Genomic DNA, 20,196 nt, shown 5'->3' with positions numbered 1-20,196 from the left:
TGTAGTGCTGGGCATAGATTAATTTTTTTAATCTAGATTAATCTCACTGCAATCTTGGAGTTAATCTAGATTAATCTAGATTAAAATGGCTCATTTGAATTCTGATGAAGGCATTCAAAATATGTGTGCGCTACTTAAATAATGACCAGAAGTAAGTCCTTGAGAACGGGTTTCTTGATAAAGTTATTGGTAATGAAATATGAAATAATGTTCAGTAAAATGTATGTGTTTATGTAATTGTTTATTCAGATAAACACAAAATAACCAGTAGGCAATTTAACCAGTACAGGCAATTTGAACAACCCCCATTTCTGGGATAATATGACATTAATTGAACAACTGTAGGCCTACATGAGAGGTCATAAAGAACTGTTCAGTAACTTTGTGACATGGCTTGAGTCAATCAGTCCAACCTCTACTTCTCCTTCTTCCACCAGTCACTCAGACAGACGAGCTTGTTCACATTTTCTGGTGACAAACTAGATCGCCTCTTCTGTACAATATGGCCTGCTAACGAGAAAAGTCCGGGTTTGTCCGCCACTTTCAAGTCAGCAACTACGAGCGGTACCCTTGGCTCACAGCCTCCGAGGAGCACTGCAAATTGTATTGCTGGGAATGCCTGTCAGTGTTTCCCACACATAGGCCAATGTGTGGCGCTGCGCCACAGATTGAACAACGAGCGCCACAAATTGATTCCGCTTTTCTTATTTATTTATTTTTACATGAACGCGATTTTGAAATGTAACTCCGCCATCCCGTAATCGCGCCCCCGTAATGCTGCCAGTCCGACATGTTCCCATTCCGACAGTCCCGTGCGCGTATGCAAATTAGCCATGTGCGCCAAACAGAAGAAGGGTAGGGCCCTTCTTCTGTTTGGCGCACATGGCTAATTTGCATACGCGCCCGGCGCACTTTCTACACCGACGCATGTGTCGTTGCTAGTTTGCACCCGGCGCAAAGCTGATTTTCCCCAGCAGCAACCAGGCACCACTGCACTTGCATGTTAAATATTATGATGTCAAAGATTATTCATACGTGTGAAACTGCATAGAAATAGCGTGTGGATTGTGGAAACATTTTTTTTCCATAGGGCTGCATGAATGAACATGAATGAAGTATAGTAGGCTATGCCATGCGTTAAAATAATAACAATAATACATTCGAGCAAAGTATATTCCAGGCTTCCAAAACAAAATCTAGTTTTAGGGTAAATGATTGGTTAAATGATTTGGGAAAGAACAGCTGATACAGCGGTAAGTTGTACTTTTAAATCAATGCATCTGCAAACACCGTACAGCAAACACATATGTTCTTGACCCAGACATCGTGTACAAGCCCATTACTTTTAGGATTGATGAGTATTTGATCGTGAGAAAACATAGTTTTACCGCGAGTGAGTATTTAATAGAATGAATGAATGCGGGTGATGCTTGGTGCGCGTGTGTGTGCGCGCCCATCTGTCTAAACACACGCAAATTAAACACGTAAGTGTATGAGAAGGAAATCGAGTCAGTCGACCTAATAATGATGGCATTAAGAGGTGGATTAGTTTATGTAGGACACCAGTGAAGGAATAGGTGTGAAATGCACGGTCCGCCACTGGGTCCCAGACCCAACTTTGAGAATAGATTAACGGCGATAATTTTCTTATCGCGCGATAAGAGTCTCGCGTTAACGCAGCACGTTAACGCCGTTAACGGCCCAGCACTAGTTTTATGTGTTTCACGTGTGGTTACAGGGACGATGACCAGGACAATGAAAAGTTCTAGCTGCGTCCAAGTTCAGAAGGACAGTCCTTGGCCCATTAAACGCTGATTGTTTACAGGGAATATTCCAAAGATAGATATTATATGTCTTGTTTACCCGTCCACCATCCAGCCCGTGAAGGAGAAAGTACTAAAAGCCTTAAGCAAGGGGTGGTGTGCAAGCTCATAACTTTCTCCTCCCAGTTCATTGATTTCCAAATCTAATCAAACCATAAAGTGATTTTCGGATGTTACCGAACAGTGCGGAGGCAAAACATGATAGGATTCAAACAGTGATTCACGCAGTGTGTGTTGATTTATTTAGCATAGCGCTTGTTAGCCGCAGGGCTCGCCGTTAGCATGTGCTAATTCCTCCCCATTTGAGCATCAGGCTTGTAATGTTTTTTTTTAATTCATTAGCCAGAAATGATAAAATATATGGCTCTGTAATTCATTCAATATAATATTATTATATTATTAATTGTAATCTGAAATCTCCACATCTCTATTAAGCAAATGTCATGGGCTGGTGGAAGCAGAACATATACCACTTCAGAACAGACACACGCAAAGATGGCAATTATTTCTTTGTTGGAGCGTTCTGCCTTCCTACTGTATAGGGGGAATTCAATTGAATATGGATTATTAATGAATATCTCTGGTTGTTTGGAGAACATGCTTTTCTGTTGGTTTAATTGCCATTAAACTAACAGAATGTATTACAACCTATCAAGATGTATTACATCTTGATAGGTTACAATAGTATGACAAGATGTATAACAACCAGTATAGTAAAGTTGAAAAACAAATCTTAGTATTTCAATAATCAATCATCAACCTAGAATCAATGTTGTTGATCAGCTGCACTGGTTTTCACCCAAAGTTGGGATGCATTCAAAGCCCGCTTACAGTTTGAGATACTTACTCATTTTCATCCAGCCTTCCCCTCACAGGTGTTGAGTCCTTGAAAGAAAGTTGGGATTTGGTGAACCTGGAGGTCCAGCTCCATCCATTAATCTGGATAGGTTTCCCCGCTGACTGTCAGACTGAGGGATGGAGTGGGAGAGCGTGGGGTAGACGACTGAATAACCAACTAACCAGCGCTGCCTCTGAGCCATCGGTGACGGGCGCCACTGGGACAATTCCGTTGGATTTTTATTTTGTATTTGGCCTTGGCAGGGATTGGTGGAGGACAGAGGGCCTTGACCAATCAGACGTTGCAAATCCTTTATTTTGCTGCGCTCACATGAGTAACGATGTGGGCTGTGTTCCATCCCCCCTCCCCTCCTTCCTCCCCCCTCCCCCTCCCCTCCTTCCTCCTTCCTCCCCCCTCCCCTAGATGAGACATCTCATGAGGCAGCTTCACCCTCTGAGCCGGGCTTCACTCTCAGTGCAGCTTCATTCTCAGTCAGAGCACCTTTTCCTCCATGAGCTGGGCTTCACTCATTCAGAGCCTCCTTTCCTCTCTCAGTCAGAGCCTCCTTTGCTCCGTGAGCTGGGCTCCTCTCTCAGTCAGAGCCTCCTTATCTGAGCTTTGGGCTGGGCTCCTCTCTCAGTCGGAGCCTCCTTATCTGAGCTTTGGGCTGGGCCCGGGCTTCCTAACATTTGTTTCCAGTCAAGAGCAGAGGCTAGCGTGTTCCTATCTGGAAATGCTGCATGACCCGAGATTCATGTATTGTTAAGCAGCCCCACACACCACAACTCCCCACCACCACCCAAACCACCCCTGCTTCCCCTCGTTACAATTCCGCACAGTCCTCTCCCTCCGCTGGGAACGGAGCCGTCTGTGTCTTATTTATTTCTGTTGCTGGAGCACAAGTACATCTCACAACTGACGATTCATCCTCGTCTCTGCCGCCTTTCTCGTAGCCCTTAAAGAGCTGCTAATTCCCTCCACTGGGGCTAGCATGTGCAGCCGACACACGCGGCCCGGAAGGTTCTCTGCTGGTGTTTGTCTCGCCGGCTTGAGCCTTGTTGCTGTTGTTATTGTTATTTGATGCACTACCCTTGTGCAGCTCATTTGCTTGACTTGCTTGACTTTACTCGCCGTGTGAAGCGACCTCTGTGGTGGATGTCAACCCAGTGGGCCCATGGCAACTCATCACTTCTTTAAGCTCATCACAGCCCTCGTACAGTAGCAGTCATCGCCCGCGCAGCCCCCCGCGCAGCACCCCCCCCCCCCCAAAACCAACTCTCTCTGGCCATGAGACTGGTTGGCTGCCAGCGGAATTTCAATAAGAGCTTAATTATGTTACAAGTTTAAATCCTCTGCGTTCCAGAATTAAGACTCTGTGGGCCACCTACTATTGAGTAAATGTCCTTCTTAGGTGGGGCAAAGCTTAATCTGGATGGACTGGTGGGGAGGATTGGGCGTCTGAACTGCAGTTAGAGGTTGTAGCGCTGGAGTTGATCATGCAGGACTCCGGCTCCGATAAGAGGCCCACCGCTGGATTGTTGGTCTCAATAACCTTGAGATATTGGAGTGTCAAATCAGTTTTAAACATATGCATGTCTTACCGCAAACTAAGCAAGGTTTTTGAAAAAATGAAATGTGTGCCAGAGATCAGGTTGGGAAAGTCTGGTATTAGAAGAGATATCGTTTATCAAAGAATGGTCGGCGTGGGAAAATGAGAAAGGTTCTTAATAAGAGGATCCATTTCAAATTCCCGGACACACATTTGAATATCCTGTAACTGGATTTCAACATCAAAGTGCTAAATACATGCTAACCCTTTGATACCTTTTGTTACCCTCTGCTAATGCCTAACCCTATGCTTACTAACCAAACCATCACACCATCCATCTTACTAACATGTGAGCTTTTGATAAAAGTAGCATTTATAAAGTAAAAGTATTGCACTCAGTACCAGCGTGGACTGTGGCCACAGAGCACCATTGCCATTTGTTTTCTGTGTCCATTGAGCGTGGTGGTGTCCCTTCTGAGAGTTCATATTGTCCCTCTCAGAGTCGATTGCTTTAGGCCTGTTTCCGTTCCCCCATGCTCCTCTGCTGTCTGCTTCTCCCACAACAGGACAAGCCCTGCATCAGTAATGTATCCTACCCTGCTATGTATGGTTACTGCTGCAACACACAGCCCCCTACCCAGTTCACCCACTATCTGTGTAAATCGGATCGGGCATCTTGTGCCAGCACTGTCCACAAACACTATAACAAGTTGTTGTTTTCTATTTGATTTATTTTTGTCTGTATGTTTTCTCTGCTGCCTGCAGTGCTGTTTTGGTAACAATTATTTGTTTTTCTGTGCTAGCCCTGTTGTTCGTTGGGCTTGACTGGTATGTTGATGTGTCGGTGTACCGGTCTGGCTGACGGACCCCGAGGGGGATAAACGCACACCCTTATTTTCCCCCTCTTCCAGCTGCAGTACCTGCCACCGCCTTGGGGCGACTGCAAGTCCACCCCCATAGACTCCGAGTTCTTCTCCACGTACAGCATCACGGCGTGCCGCATCGACTGTGAGACGCGCTACCTGGTGGAGAACTGCAACTGCAGGATGGTGCACATGCCCGGTAGGCCCCGACTGGCCCCCCGACACAAGCATTGCGTTTGTCCTGCAATCCGAACCATGTAGATAATGAACATGTAGCTATCCATTCCTGTATGTTCGTGTCCATTCCTGTACGTCCTTGCACTTAAACATAGCTACACTTAGCATTGCGTAGCGTCCTATCCTAGCAATCAGTCAGTACGTTTACATGCACAGCTTAATCCGATTAAAGCCATAGTTCGACTATGCTCCTCAATTGGACAACTGCAATTGTCCGGGTATACACGGCGGTGAGTAAATCGATTCATTGGCCAAAGCGTGTCATGCCCCGGTACGATAGGTGACGCTGTGCCCATTTCAACTAGTGGTAATAAAGCCACCCGTTGACCTCTTTACGTCACCAGCAACAACAAACTCAGGCGGCATTCGAGAAAGATGTTTTCAGTAGACAGCTGTCAGTTCACTTCGGGTCCGTATCATTTCTCCGACGCTCCATTGTTCCGACCTCTCGGTCGTATGCGGAGTCCTCCAGCTGCTCTCCCGGCGGAGGAGTGTTGTATACAGGGAACGGGTTACCCTAACAATTGTTAGTGCTTGGCCCTTGGTTATATGATCATCCTTACTGTACCGACAGCGATATATTGTTGTTTCTCCTTCTTCTGACAAATGTACTTATTGTAAATCGATAAGGATAAAAGCGTCTGCTCAATGCCCTAAATGTAAATCCAGATGACAGAGGGTACAGTTCTGTTGTGTGTGAATAACGATGCCTTTCCGTCCCCTCTGTGTGGTGTCGAACAGGTACCTCCACTGTTTGCACACCTGAGCAGTACAAAGACTGTGCTGACCCAGCGCTAGGTGAGCCAGAACCCAAGGACTGCAAACAGAGACCATTATTAGGGTTTTGTTTTTTTTCCGCTAGTGAAACAAATGCAATATTTTTCCAGGGATTGTTTGACTGCATGACTTTCCCTGCGTGTCAGATAGCCCAGTCATCCAGGCAGCTCGTAGCCACCGGGTGCCAAGCGGGACAACATGACACATAAATTAAACCCTGGAGAATAGTTTGGTATTCACCCGGATGAGGGGTTATCAGTCAGTGCTGGAAAACATTAGTATCTTTTAAATCCCATTAAAACATTGTGTTCTGTTCATGGTTCATTAAAATATAATCAACAGCGCAGATCTTTTACCCCCTTTTACGTTTGCTTGATATTGGATTCGTTCATTATTTTTGTTTCATGGAAAGTGAACGATGGCAGCAAATAGTTTTCTGTTCTTTGTTTTAATGTGTTTGTTGTCAATGTTCTTCTTTCTTTTTTTAAACTGGGACGCTTGCATATTTGTGCTCAGTCAATTGAATGATCTGATCCACATCCACAGACTTTCTGGTAGAGAAAGACAACGATTACTGTGTCTGTGAGACGCCCTGCAACATGACACGCTATGGCAAGGAGCTCTCCATGGTAAAGATCCCCAGTAAGGCGTCCGCTAAGTATCTGGCTAAGAAATTCAACAAAACTGAGCAATACATCGGGTAAGTATTTGCCTGTTCGCTCTCCGTCCCCGAGATGATGACCTTATGCATTACTTTTCTTTGTTTGTTTGGTTTGGTTTTGAGTGGATAGTGTTAGCATAGCGAGATGTTGGTCTACATCGTTCACCTTCAATGGCAGAAAAAACGAGAAGCGATTCAAGCTGAAATGTTTTTTAATTATTTAAATGATATTTTAATTCTATACGTGCCAATGAAAACGGTATCCTGAGAGCATCTCTTGTCTCCCTTCCCCCCTCCCCAGAGAAAACCTTTTAGTGCTGGACATCTTCTTTGAAGCTCTGAACTATGAGAAGATCGAGCAGAAGAAAGCGTATGAAATCGCCGGCCTTCTCGGTGAGATCCACTAAGCTTACTTTAGGATGGATGTTGTAAAGAACAAGTGCATTGATCCTAATCTAGAAAACCTTCCTCAGACTTTTACGGCTTTTCTTGAATCGGGGACTCTGGCTGTGACCACTTAGAACCAATGTACTTACAGCATTGGAACGGGGGAAAGAAACGGGTCCTAAATCCATCTCCACAATGCGATACGCTTGAGTTAACACTGGCAGAAAGCCTGGGTTTAAATTCTCTGATTTCGTCAGCTTACATAGTCACTCACGCGGGAGCAAATCCCTAGTGGAAGTCAAGTTGACAGGATCTGTGACAAATGCACGTCTCCATATGTGTGTATGTGCTCCTAGGTGACATCGGAGGACAAATGGGGCTGTTTATTGGAGCCAGCGTCTTGACAATATTGGAAATATTCGACTACTTATACGAGGTAAACAGTTTACCCCTCCAGTAAATTCATTTCACATTTCTGTCATTTTAGTGAGAAATGCTATATAACTATATTCTGCTGCTATTGATTATTTTTGCCTTTTTGTACATTTCTATCGATGCAACTGGCAGAGCCAAGCCCTTAAATATCTGTGTACTGTTATTGCTATGTATCCGCTTGCTTTATTGCTTGCTTCCTTACATCTTCAGGTGTTCAAGGATAAGGTTCCTTGAACACTGAGTTAATCTACCCGTTTCTTTCCAAAACTCCCGTTCAAAGAACTCTCTTTGAACTCTCTGCTCTTTGTGAGTCAAGTGTGTTATGTTTGTAAGACACAGTGATTGCTATGTAAGTGAAGGATTCTGATCTGCTTGCTTTCCTCTCCAGGTGTTCAAGGATAAGGTCCTTGGTTTCTTCATCCGCAAGAAGCGACCACGGCGATGCCAGAGCGACAATCTGGTAATACTTTAATTTTCTGCTTCTCACGCCGCTGACCCAATGTCAGATAAACCCAGGAACCAGAGCAGTGTCTTCTTGTGTTTAAGATGAAGTGTGTATTTCTGAAACCTGAACGATGCCCAACTTATTTGTGACTTTTTCACTGCCACCTTTTTCACTTTCTGTTCAAATGTATTTGAAACTATTCCAAATATGATTTGAACTTGATGTCTAAAGAATAAAACATATCCATCCCAACGGTTTGGATATTTTTGTCTTTAAATCGATAAACACTAACTAGATTTTCCTTTGAGAAGATCTCCTTATGGTTTATTCATCCACCAATGTAGAGCTAGACTATCTAATACAACAATGTATGCGGTCCCTCTTGTTAGTCATTAATCAAACGTAGTGAGGCGTAATATGCTCAGTGCAGCCAACAATTGTGTTCCTGAGTTCATCTACCTGTTTGTTTCCAACCACCCCCCACCCCCCCTGTGCAAAGAACTCTGCTCTTTGTGAGACAAGCCCAAGTGTTCCTCATGAGTAACGATGGGGGAAAAAAATCAATTTGCAGAAGAAGACTTTGGTTTGTCTTTGAAAAAGACTTTGGTTTGTCTCTGAATGAGTGCAGCGTACTGTAGTGGCATGCATGGTCGACCTTGGTTCATTAGATTACAGTTCAACAGAGCAGAACAAGGATGGGTGTGTTCTTCCTTGTCCGAGTAAAGATGTGTACGAGGAATGAATCCGAGACATCTGGTTTGGTTGAGATCAATCAGGGCGTAACGCAAGCCATGGTAGGAAAACAACCCTTAAGACACATAGTGGCTTTAGTTTTCCGTTCTGCATTTCCCCCCATCCATGTCATAAAAACACTTGCTTACTCTGATCCACCTTATCCACCTCTTACTCTCATGACGAAGAAACCGCCTCCAACTGGTTCGCTCATAACTCCACGTAAACAAACCAGACTCTGAACATACGGCACATCATCATTTTCAGACGTCTGACTCTCCTCCTCCTCAGTGCTCGTCCACAATGTTGTAGCTGTGCGCTCTCTGCGTTTCCTGCTTGGTAAAGCCAAAAAAAAGACACCAAAAACACATTTCATCCTCCCAACATTTGACATCCCTCAACTCTTCTCAATCTGAAGCCCGTGATAGTCTCCGCCCCACCCCCCCCCCCCCCGCGACTGTTAGCATTGCATTGTGTTTATTATTTCCATTCCAGCCACCCTCACCCATCTTTCTTTTCATCATGTCTATTCCAGGAGTTTCCAGAGAACCCAACCAGCCCTGGTGTCACGCCTAATCATGCCCCCAGGTAGCAAACCCCATTAATATGAGAGCCTCCCTTCCAACGCTGTCACTCTCCTCTCTCTTTTTTCGGACATTGTTGGGAAACCGTCCCCGTGTGGTTCATCCGACACAGGGCGCCGTCGTCACACACACCTTATCCCGCTCGGGGCCGCTGGATTAGGTGTTCCGTAGGCGTTCCGTAGGCGTTCCGTAGGCGGCGGCCTTTCAGTCGGAAGATTAAATAGGACCTCTCACACGGCGCTCTCTGATCTGGAACCCTGTCGCCTCGTATCGACCGGGGAAAGGTTAGTTCCACCACAGCGTGTGCTCTTTGATCAGTGGAGCCGGCGGCGGAAGACGCCTCGGCAGTACGATCACACCGTTACCGCGGGGAGTTAAACTTCGCCGTGACACAAAAAACTGGCCACGAATTCCAATAATGATTTTCTCCCCCCCCCCCCCCCCCCGCCCCGCCCCGCCCCGCCCCCCTGTAGGGATAAGAGCAGTGCTCCACTGAAAAACATACACAGTACATATCTGTCCAGCGAACACTGCGCTACACCACCCGAGATGTGTTTTCCTGCAGCGCCGCGGGGCCGTTTAGGGGGCGTTGCATTAGGAGCCGGCGCCCGATAACATCACTAGATGCATTACTTTGTGATGTTATGTACGACATATGCATGCGATGATTTCACATACGATAATAATTTTCCTTTTCCTGCCCGGGAATAGCAATTAAGCCCATTGCTACGAATGATTGCATCACCTCTCCCCATGCAGCGGCAACATCTGACGCAAAGCCCGTTTGCCCAGATAGAAACACAGCACACGCCCGAACGATTCAGCTTCCATCACTGCTAGACGTATTCGTGCGGGTTCAGCTGAAGCCCAGGACTAAATGTGTTGTTCTTTCTTCTCCTTTCCCCCCCACTCTGTCCACTCATCTCTCTATACCTCACCCCATTTTTGGCCTTATATATATTTTGATTGGGCCCCATTTTGTGCTGTGGTTGCTTCCTTCTCCCTGTATCGTTTGACTCTGGGATGCATTTCTCTGTCGGTCGCTGTCCGCGACCATGTGTTGTGACCTTGCGTCCGATCAAATTGTCAACGCCCTCCATTTTTTTTTTTTTTTTTTGCCCCGAGCGCCAACGCACCACGGCCACATCCGTCCCCTCGCATTATCAAGTCCATTCTCCTCCGCTTCTTTTCCAATCTCGTTTCTCCCTGTCTGCCCTATTTTCTCCAACTAATGCTGCCCTTCACCACCCTTCTCTCTTAATGCGGATGACCTCCTCTCTCCTCCTCCTCCTCCTCTCCCCCTCTTTCTCCCCCCCCCCCCCCCCCCCCCTCTCCTTTCCCTCTCTCCCCCCACAGAGCACCTGTGACACCCTCCGGAGTCACTCGGACAGTCTCGGATTCACGCCGAACATGTTACCTCGTCACCCGACTCTAGGGAACTTCGAGGAGTTTGCTTGTTGACCTGGCAATGGAGACGCAGACCCGGGCCAGGTGGGGGGGTGGGGGGGTGGGGAGGGGATGACACAATTGAGGATCGGCTACAAACTGTGAAATAATTTATGTAAAAGTAAAAAAGTGAAGAAATCAAAAAGGGAGAAAACATTGAGCGCATACTCGACAGCGTGGTAGACCTTATCAATGCCTGAATAGAAATAGAATACTATCATCAGTTACAAAAAAAAAACCACCAAAAAAAATAAACACTTCCAAAACACAAACTCAGGTTTAACTGCCATGCCGAGGGCGTCCATCTTTTATTTCATATGGTTTGAGACGTTCATGGTGTTCACGTTCATCCGTGGTGCAGTTCACTCGCGCGCTTCTGTTCATCCACGCTTTCTCGTGGTTAAGGTTTCTTTCTGACCCAAGAGGTATTTCTGACCGAGTCAAGTGATTGTATATGGAACGGGTTGTGACCAGAGGTAACATATTAAAGGTCCCATGACATGCCACCGGGTGTGGTGTGATTAACTGTAGCTAACGTTGCTCATCACACATCTAGGTGGACACGCCCACCTGGGATGTCATAAGGGGCAGATTTCCAAAACGGCTTGTAGCGGCTAATCACACCACACCTGGTGGCACGTCATGGGACCTTTAAGATGTATAATTACATATCACCACGTGCTGTTTGAGTTCTGTGGCCTAAGAATCCAAGGAATAGACGTGGACTGGAAGGAGTGGCATACATGAGGTGTATGAACAGCGATGCCCCCTCTCTCCCCCCCCCCCCCCCTGTAATTTGATGAGGCAGGTTGAGTGACTTGTTAAACCTTTGACCTGTCACCTAGTTAAAGTCAAAGAAAACAGGTGTTTGTGATTTATTGACGTTTTGAGGGGTTGATCGCTCGTGATCAGGATAAGGACACGGTCTTCACACGTGACCCCGAGTTAAAACACACATCCATAGCTTATCGCTGTTCGTCACTTCGCCTTTGTTACTGCTAAGCTTTCGTCTCTTCAAGTGGAAGAATGTACACACAGTCACCTAGACCTCTTGAACGTAGCCTGAAAGCGTTGACTGACTGACTGTTGATTATGAGGACAACAATATGAGACGCAAAGGGTTGAATGTGCAATACAAACATGTTTTCCCATGAAAGTGTTTAAATGGTTGTCTGTGTGTACCGTGTTTCTCATTAAGGTTCACAGAGAAGTCAGGAGAGAAATGATTGTATCCTAATATATATGGCTCATATTTAACATTTACATTATCATTTGCAAGTTTTAGAATAGTGTTGCTATATACGACATAATGACTGTCATGAGAAAAATGCATACATTTAGTCCTCTGTCAACCTTGGCCCTGGTTTCCGTTCAATGGTTCAGTTTAGAAGACCAACCACTAGAATTTTCTTGTGACATTCTGCATTATTCCTCATTTGTCCTTACCGATGGCAAAATAAGTTCATAACTCAGCACAAGCCCCATTGATAGTAATCTATTCTCTATTATACATTCAATAAATTCAATTCATTGGAGGACACAGACCGTCTGTAGATAACATTCCTTACCTTCACATGAATATGTATATACCCGCAGAAATGCCATACGAAATTCTAGACTCCCTCGCGAGGTCAACGTTTTGTTCCGGGGGCGTTTTCCGCCCTCCGTGATCTCTCACCAGAAGGACAGTCCGTTCACCAGGCCACCCGTAAACCCAAACCCGTCCACGTATAGCCCCTGAATGTGTTTATATCCGAGTGGACCCCGAGCGTCTTCCGCTCTCCAGTGACCTCGGCCTACGCGACCGACACTTGAGTATAATTTGTAGAGACAAAGAAGATGTAAAAGAAAAACAAACAAAAAAAACAACATCCCTGATTATCTTATCTTAAGTCGATTTTTAAACAGAGACACATTGTACTATTGCATCATTGTATCCTATTGTTATTCCGATATCATGTATTGAAACCGCAAAAGAAAAACGACAAATTGTGATGTATAAACCATCGAGTATAATAAACGATACATTTAACCATCTCCCTCACGTTCCCACAACTTCTCTTCTTACACGTCTGTCAGTTTACGTTCCCGCTCCATATCCATGTTTGTTTCTTTTCCCGTCTCCGAACCCATGGCTCTGGACTTGTAACCACGCCAGTAACACCTCACACATCTGAACTGTGATCGTTCGTTGGGACTACAGTTCGGAGAACAGACAGCCCGTGTTGTGTTCTTTGTTGTTGTTGTTTTTTAACTCGGTGAGCTTACCGCCTCGCCAGTAGGACGGGTGGAGTTAGAAACACCAGAGCTTTATTACTCGGTTGTCTGCTTATTTAGATGACTGTTGTGAAGCACAAAACCTTGGGAGAGCAGCCATTACTTTCGGAGCCAATGACAGGCACGTCTTGTTACCACGGCGACGCGCCTATAGGCTTCAGTTTGGAGTGTCCAATACACTACACGCGTACTTAAGGGTTAATCAGGAATACGAGAACATGCTTTGCGCCAGATCACCGACGCAGTCCAGACTTAATCCAAAGGAAAATAAAAATATCGGTTTACTATTCAGGGTCATTTAATTAATGGGTGGTGTTGTGTTGTGAGCAATAAATTAATTGATTACGGTACTACTGTTAACAAATCCAGTCGGCATACTTCCTACTCTTTAGGATTCCCAAATTGTATTCATTCATTCCTGTCCGGTAGCTGTTTAACGAACGTAGGTGAGATGGCTACGAGTTTTGACATGTGTATATTAAAGTGCTATATATTATGATGATCTTACATATTAACTGGTTCAGAATACAAAAAAAAGTCAAAGGTATTGCCCCAAATTAAATGTGACATTGTGATGCTATACGATATCGTTGCAGAAATACGGTTTTCTGTCATACGTCGTCCCATTTCATAAGCGTAAGAATGGTTCATAAAAAAAACTATTTTCTATTGGGATGATAGACAACCAACTGTGAACATGGGGTTAACATGGGGTTAACATGGCAACCCTGGGTCCCTCCCCCCCCCCCTAATCCCTGCCTTACTACCGGTCAAACAAACTATGTATCCCAGCTAGCAGCTAATTTAGGGCTTGAAATGTGTGTGCTTTTTATTTCCCAGTAGTGATACAATTTCAATGAGCATTTATGAAACCATAGATGAACAGCATTTCATATCAATATATATATCTATATATATAGCCTTTTAGATTTGAATTATTGAATTACCAAGAGCTTGATCCATCACACTCTGCAGGCACATCACATCATTTGCCTTCTTGCATGACCATTGTGTATTACCAATATCTACCTACTGTATTATCAGACCTGTTTAAACATTATTTCTTTTTTTGTATTGTATCCAAATGTAATTTGGAGCCAGATGAAACAACGTGTTAATGCAGCCATTCTCTCTGTGCTATTAAAAGTATATAAGACCTTTGGAAAAATAGCAGCACCGACAACCTTGAGGAAGGCTTGGGATTGTGCAATACTTAGTTCAGAGTGGGCGCGATGAGTGACTTATGTTCCTGACATTTTGAATGGAGAGCGAGAGAAAAATAAAAGAAAATACCTTAAGTGGCTTGAAGCAAAGAGTGGTATTTACAGGTATTCTGTTTTGTATATTTTATGACTGCATGCAAACAATTTGGGGACTCGGGCTTGCTTCATCTGGCTCTACATACTGTACATTACAGTATATTGTAGATTTGTGATTTAACACTGACGTGGACATTAAATAGCTCCTACCCTCTTAAATGTGTGTAATGTCCTTAAGTTTTGTATGCACATTTATGATCAACTTGGTTATGCGTTTTGCATCTATGACAAAACAAGAAGACTTTTAGTGTGCATTTTTGTGTTAACAAAAGAAAAGATGAGGAACACAGCAGTTATACCGCAACAGCTACAGCCATGTATTCTTCGTTCAGGGATGAGATTTGCCTGGAAACCAGCAGAAAGTGTACACTTCTAAACATCAATAAATCGGTGGGTTTGTTTATTTCCACTTTATTAAATACTGAATCATAGTGGTTTAAAAAAAATAAAAACCAAACCACTGATGGCGTATGTCTAATGGTACATCGGCTACGTTGTGAGAAGGAGAGAGGACACAAGAAAGTGCAAACTTCACTGTTCAAAATCCAATGACATTGTGGATTAATTCTAGAGCAGTTTGTCTTCAACTAGTACTGGAATAGTTTGGCAGCACTAAAGCATGATAAAAGCAAATCGCCCTACAGTTTTATAATAAAATTGTAACATTTTTCACACACACAACCTTCATCATGAATACTAAAAGTTGCTGTATAAAATCTGTAGCTGCAAGTGTCATATTATTCAAACAAAATCTCCTGTACCAAAACAAATGGTTGTGCTGTATTTAAAAAAAAGACCTAGGCTTAATTAAGCAGACATTCAATTATTAATAAATACATGCATTCAATTATTTTGTTTACATCAATAGAACAAAAATATAATATTAACTTTTCTATCTACTTCAAAGACAACTCATGATGAAGGAAACGATCTGAGGGGTGATGCAATGGAAAAGGAAGCTGTTTGAAAACTAAAACCACAAGGGACAGAGTGTGAGATGAAATATAAATTCTTACGGATCTCGTTTCTGATATACAATAGCCAACAATTCAGTTTTTTAAACCACAAAAGAAAATTAACAGATTATAAAAGATAGCAATGATTCACCAATGGTCCTCTGTTCATCAAGCCTATAATAGACATTGGTCCGCTTTTGTTAACATGGCTGCTGCATTTTAATAGACTGAGAAATGGTGACAAGAAGTGACCTCAGTGTGACTGATAGTTGACAAATCATGCACACAAAAAAAGCTGGCAAAAAAGCTGCAACTAATATAGCGTTGTCCCATTCCATTGTACAATCTGCTCTTCAAAAGTAGTGGAAAAGTGATGGATTTACCTGTATGCTTAAAATATAAATATTAAATGGAAGTCTTTTTGTCTATTCCTCAGTCTAAAATGGATGCCATTAATAAAAAAGGTGTTCATGCTTTTAAGTAAAGCATAAATACCTCACTTAAAGTGACACCACACTAATGTATTATATGCAATTAGGTTTTCCATTTAAGACATGGCCTGTTCAAATGTTTGAAACAGCAAAGAACCATCTCTACTGATTTCACAGTCCACTCAAGACATTTGACGCTGAGCATGTATTCCATTGTACCAGATATTAAAACTGAAAGATCCAATGTTTGTTCAATTCCATAATCGCAACAGAATCTTTCCCACGAGTGCGGTCAATGATCTCCCAAGAATAGACCAGACCTCAAACGTAAAGACTTGCAAACCAGAACAAAAAAAACAAACAATTGCAGAGCCACTAGAAGATAACAAGGAGGCACAACAAGATGATATCAAATCAAGAGCATTTCCGAAAAGAAAAAAAATTGATACAGGGTGGAAGGGTCTGAGTGAAAATGTGTTGGTCAGGAGGCTTGATTGTGGTGGTGTTGGTGGTGGTGGTGGTGGTGGTGGTGGAGGTTCACCTGCTACGGTGTGGTCTACGGTGGGCAGAAATCAGCAAAGTATGGGTGCTGCAAGGCCTCTTCTGCAGAGATCCTCTGGACCGGGTTGCACTTCAGCAGGTTCTGAGTTAAGATTACAAAAAACATCTTAATTCAACAAGCAAAGTTCACTGTTCGAAATCTAATCCAACATTGTGGAGTAAGTCTAGAGCGGTTTGTCTTCAACTAGTACTGGAATAGCCTGGCAGCACTCAAGCATGATAAAAGCAAAATTGCCCTACAGTTTTATAATAAATCCTAAAAAAATTCTCACACACACACACACACACACACACACACACACACACACACACACACACACACACACACACACACACACACACACACACACACACACACACACACACACACACACACACACACACACACACACACACACACACACACACCCGTCCTCATGAATACTAAAAGCTGCTGTATAAAAGCTATAGCTGCAAGTATATTAATCAAACAAAATCTGTACCAAATAAAAGGTTGTGCTGTATTTAAAAAAAAAAAAAGACCTAGACTTAATTAAGCAGACATTAAATTACTACTATTACATGCATTCAATTATTGTGAGGTACCAGTTTGAGATAAATACATTTCTGTGGTCATTGCATAGACAGTGGAGGTTCCTTACATGCTCGGACACACAGCGGTACAAACATTCATATAGGTAATAAAGCGTTGGATCACCTGCAGCAGATCTCGTCCTGTGCTACTGAGTTTGGGAACCACGTTCACCAGTGAGGTCGTGGCGGGATACATGGGATACGGCTAGAGGTGGATAAAATCACAAGTTAACCATCTGCTTAAAGTCTGGTCCTCTTGTGTGACACAAACAATATGTTTACAAGAAAACGTTAATGGGTCACCTTGTAATCTGGTAGTTTTGTCATGGCTTGCCACTGCTCCTCAGTTGGTGTACCCAACAATGTAGCACAGTGTTAAAGAAAAACTACAAAGACGATGGAGTCCACAACACAAAATATATTCCTCTTTTTTTTTTATACGTCATACTGTACAGTCTGAAAATATAGCCCCGTCTTAAAAAGACAGACAGCCATCTTATAATTGAGAGTAGCATGTACAATGAATGAGTATATGAACTTCAGAAGAAGACGCTATTACCAAATGGCAAAAGGATATCTGAAGATGCGCTTCAATTGGTCGTCCACATCATTCCCAGGGAATAACGGCCTGCCTGCATTGGCCAGCTCTGTGTGGACAGTCACAAGAAAATAAGTTCAGGATCATATTTAAAATCATACTCAGCAAATAGTTAAACATTGGGATACAGACGTAATATTTACATTTACATTAAGCAGATGCTTTTGTCCACAGCGACTTACAATAAGTATATTTGTCAGAAGAAAGTTAAACAATAATATATCTCTGTCTGTACAGTAAGGATGTTCAAAGAACCAAGTATTAACAATTGTTAGGTTAACCCATTCCCCGTTTACAACAAAGATAGCTAGGATAAGATAAGATGAGATAATAACCAATAACAGTTGAACAAACCTGCAAATATACACCCTGCTGACCACATGTCGATTGAGGTAGAATAGAGTTTAGCACCGAAGAGGACATCGGGGGGCCGGTACCACAGAGTCACGACCTATAAACACAACAGCACAACGTCCACATCTCACCCAGCATCACTTAACATACAAATGTATGTTCTGACGATTTTCATGTTGCATCATGGATGTTGATTAATGTTGATTATTTCTCTGAACTGGTCCTTGAAATGTTCTCCAGCATAACGTGGGCAGTTTGCCATTTGGCACCAGGTACTTAATATCAACAAACAGATTTAGTGTTACCGAGGACCTTTTTGACGTAACGTTCACCTACCTCAGCTGAGTAACACCTCACAGGAATCCCAAAGGCTCGAGCCAAACCAAAGTCAGCCAACTTCAACTCTCCATTCTGGTGATAGAAGCAATAGTGACAGTAATAGTCAATTGAAAGTATCTGGGCTTTGACCTTGGAACTAGAAAGTTAGCCAATAGCCTAGTATATGGTGGCATTTAACTCGCCAGGGAAGTTGTACAATAATTTGCGATGTGAATCATATACAGAATTAACCATTTATTTGTGACGTGTATGGGGTTATAACTGAATGATTTGGTCCTATAGCTTTGAACAGGCGCACTACAGCTTAACGTCCATGTTGGAACACTCACTCTGTTAATAAGGAGATTCTGTGGCTTCAGATCTCTGTGGAGGACGTTCCGACTGTGACAGAAGGCCAGGCCCTTCAGGAGCTGGTACATAAACGACTGCACAAACAGGAGAAACACAGTTAAAAAACTCACACAGAATGTATAATATGATGTAGAGTCAAGATAGAAAAGTGATTACCTTCACGGTTTCTGGGTCTAAATCTCCGTTGCAACTGTCAAAATATTTCTTCAGATCCTAGAAACGTGAAGAGTTAACATTAACACATTACCCCTCATTTGACAATCATTTCTCTGGACCGTTTTCTTACCTGATCGCAATACTCAAAAACCAAGGTTAACTTTTTGTCACTGTGCAGCACATCATGTAGCCTGGGTACACAAAACAAAATATCTTTAATGATGATCAGCAACCAGACAACCTGACACACACCAGCCATCGGTCAACGCAGATAAAAGGTCTAAAACAACAACACAACCGTACAGTTTGAACCCAAGCACTCACCTGACAATGTTTTTATGTTTCAGTTCCTTCAGGAGACAGATTTCTCTCAAGGCAGAACTTGGCACCCCCTAAAAAACAAGAGTGATAAACAAATGACCAGCCTTCAGCACCCTGCTGTTGCTGCTGCTGACAGCCTCGACATGACTCACACATACCTCGTCATCGTCGTCCAATCGGACCCGCTTCAGAGCCACGATTTCGTGCGTTTCACGGTTCTTCGCCTTGAAGACGGTTCCATACGTCCCTTGGAGGGAAAAGAGCAAAGCCAGAGACGGGCAGTGGGGAACGTTAATGAATGAAAGGCTAGCTGCTGGCTGTGCCATAATGCTAGCTACAGTGGCACATCTCCTTAAAAAAAAACAGCCATGTAGCGCTATACATCCCCAAGTAAATGGTTGGATTGACGTAAAATATAAGATGTTCCCCTTGTTTAACGTTAAAACGATGACTTGACACTGCCCATTTGTTTAGGCGATGGGCTAACGACTTGAATCTGCAAGCAAAGGAATGCTAGCTTGGAGCTGAAAGGTATCCAACTTTTCCTTCATAGTAATTGTACTTACCCTCTCCGATTTTCTCAAGCTTTTCATATTTCTGCATGTTTGGTAAGCGGCGCCAGCCTTAATCTAACTAGTGAACCTCCAGGCCTAGCCGATACAAAAGAAAATCCGAAATCCGGAGTGATGTTTTGCTAGCTGGTGTTAGCTCCAACACACTTGTACCATAGACACTTCACTAGGCAAGCTGTTCTTGCTGGTCATCTAGCGGCCGAAACAGGAACAGCATCACAGTGGAGTTGTCAGGAAATGCAATCCATACTGTGATTTAGGTCTGCTGCAGGAAAGGACACTTGCATACTCATGGACAAATCCATGCAAATGTATTAAACAAACAAAAATAAAATGTTAGGTAGATAGACTAGGTGAAATACATTCACATGTCTCATTAAAATCTTTATATGATAGGTCACCAACACAAATTATTAAGCTTTTTGAGAAACGCTGTATTACAAAACATCCATCAGAATTAGAGGCAATTATCATAAGATGACATTAATCACGGCAGTACCAAGGTCTGCAGACTTGTGTGGGGAAGGATGCTCTTTAGGCGAGACTTGGTCAATGTAAACAGGCAGAGTAGAAATGGACTAAACTGCCATTATTTACAAAGGCTACATTTA

The 20,196-nt window shown here is 43.4% G+C and overlaps 2 protein-coding genes across 2 annotated transcripts in view; one reads left to right on the top strand and one right to left on the bottom strand.

Moving 5' to 3' along the window:
- LOC311361027 (acid-sensing ion channel 1C-like) overlaps positions 1-10,766 on the top strand; it is a gene marked incomplete at both ends in the record, with an annotated part of 67,144 nt that extends 56,378 nt beyond the window's left edge. The window contains 8 exons of the mRNA XM_084481197.1: positions 5,122-5,272; positions 6,052-6,108; positions 6,634-6,787; positions 7,050-7,141; positions 7,492-7,571; positions 7,959-8,030; positions 9,283-9,335; positions 10,688-10,766. Coding sequence (XP_084337323.1) covers positions 5,122-5,272; positions 6,052-6,108; positions 6,634-6,787; positions 7,050-7,141; positions 7,492-7,571; positions 7,959-8,030; positions 9,283-9,335; positions 10,688-10,766 — 738 coding nt within the window. The remainder of the gene's footprint in view (positions 1-5,121; positions 5,273-6,051; positions 6,109-6,633; positions 6,788-7,049; positions 7,142-7,491; positions 7,572-7,958; positions 8,031-9,282; positions 9,336-10,687) is intronic.
- A 4,011-nt stretch (positions 10,767-14,777) lies between these two features.
- On the bottom strand, positions 14,778-19,722 carry cdk5 (cyclin dependent kinase 5). Its single transcript, XM_084480544.1, has 12 exons — positions 19,580-19,722; positions 19,172-19,260; positions 19,017-19,084; positions 18,823-18,883; positions 18,693-18,749; positions 18,515-18,610; positions 18,183-18,257; positions 17,847-17,943; positions 17,472-17,541; positions 17,198-17,258; positions 17,019-17,099; positions 14,778-16,403 (listed from the first exon to the last, which is right to left on the bottom strand). The coding sequence occupies exons 1-12, from the start codon at positions 19,614-19,616 to the stop codon at positions 16,317-16,319; spliced, it is 879 nt and encodes a 292-aa protein (XP_084336670.1). The 5' UTR covers positions 19,617-19,722; the 3' UTR covers positions 14,778-16,316.
- Positions 19,723-20,196: the final 474 nt, after the last annotated feature.

This window comes from Micromesistius poutassou, assembly GCF_964030765.1.
Source record: "Micromesistius poutassou genome assembly, chromosome: 16".
NCBI classification, from domain to species: domain Eukaryota; kingdom Metazoa; phylum Chordata; class Actinopteri; order Gadiformes; family Gadidae; genus Micromesistius; species Micromesistius poutassou.
Note: the sequence above shows the minus strand (reverse complement) of the source record. Positions and strands in the feature narration are given on the sequence as shown.

Bases quoted from the DNA above. Each gene is read 5' to 3' on its own strand.
- cdk5 (XM_084480544.1), bottom strand. From the start codon at position 19,616: ATGCAGAAATATGAAAAGCTTGAGAAAATCGGAGAGG. The intron at 18,750-18,822 runs GTAAGAAAACGG...TCACGTTTCTAG, and splicing joins TTTTTGAGTATTGCGATCAG to GATCTGAAGAAATATTTTGA. The intron at 17,100-17,197 runs GTGACCCATTAA...ATCCACCTCTAG, and splicing joins CAAAACTACCAGATTACAAG to CCGTATCCCATGTATCCCGC.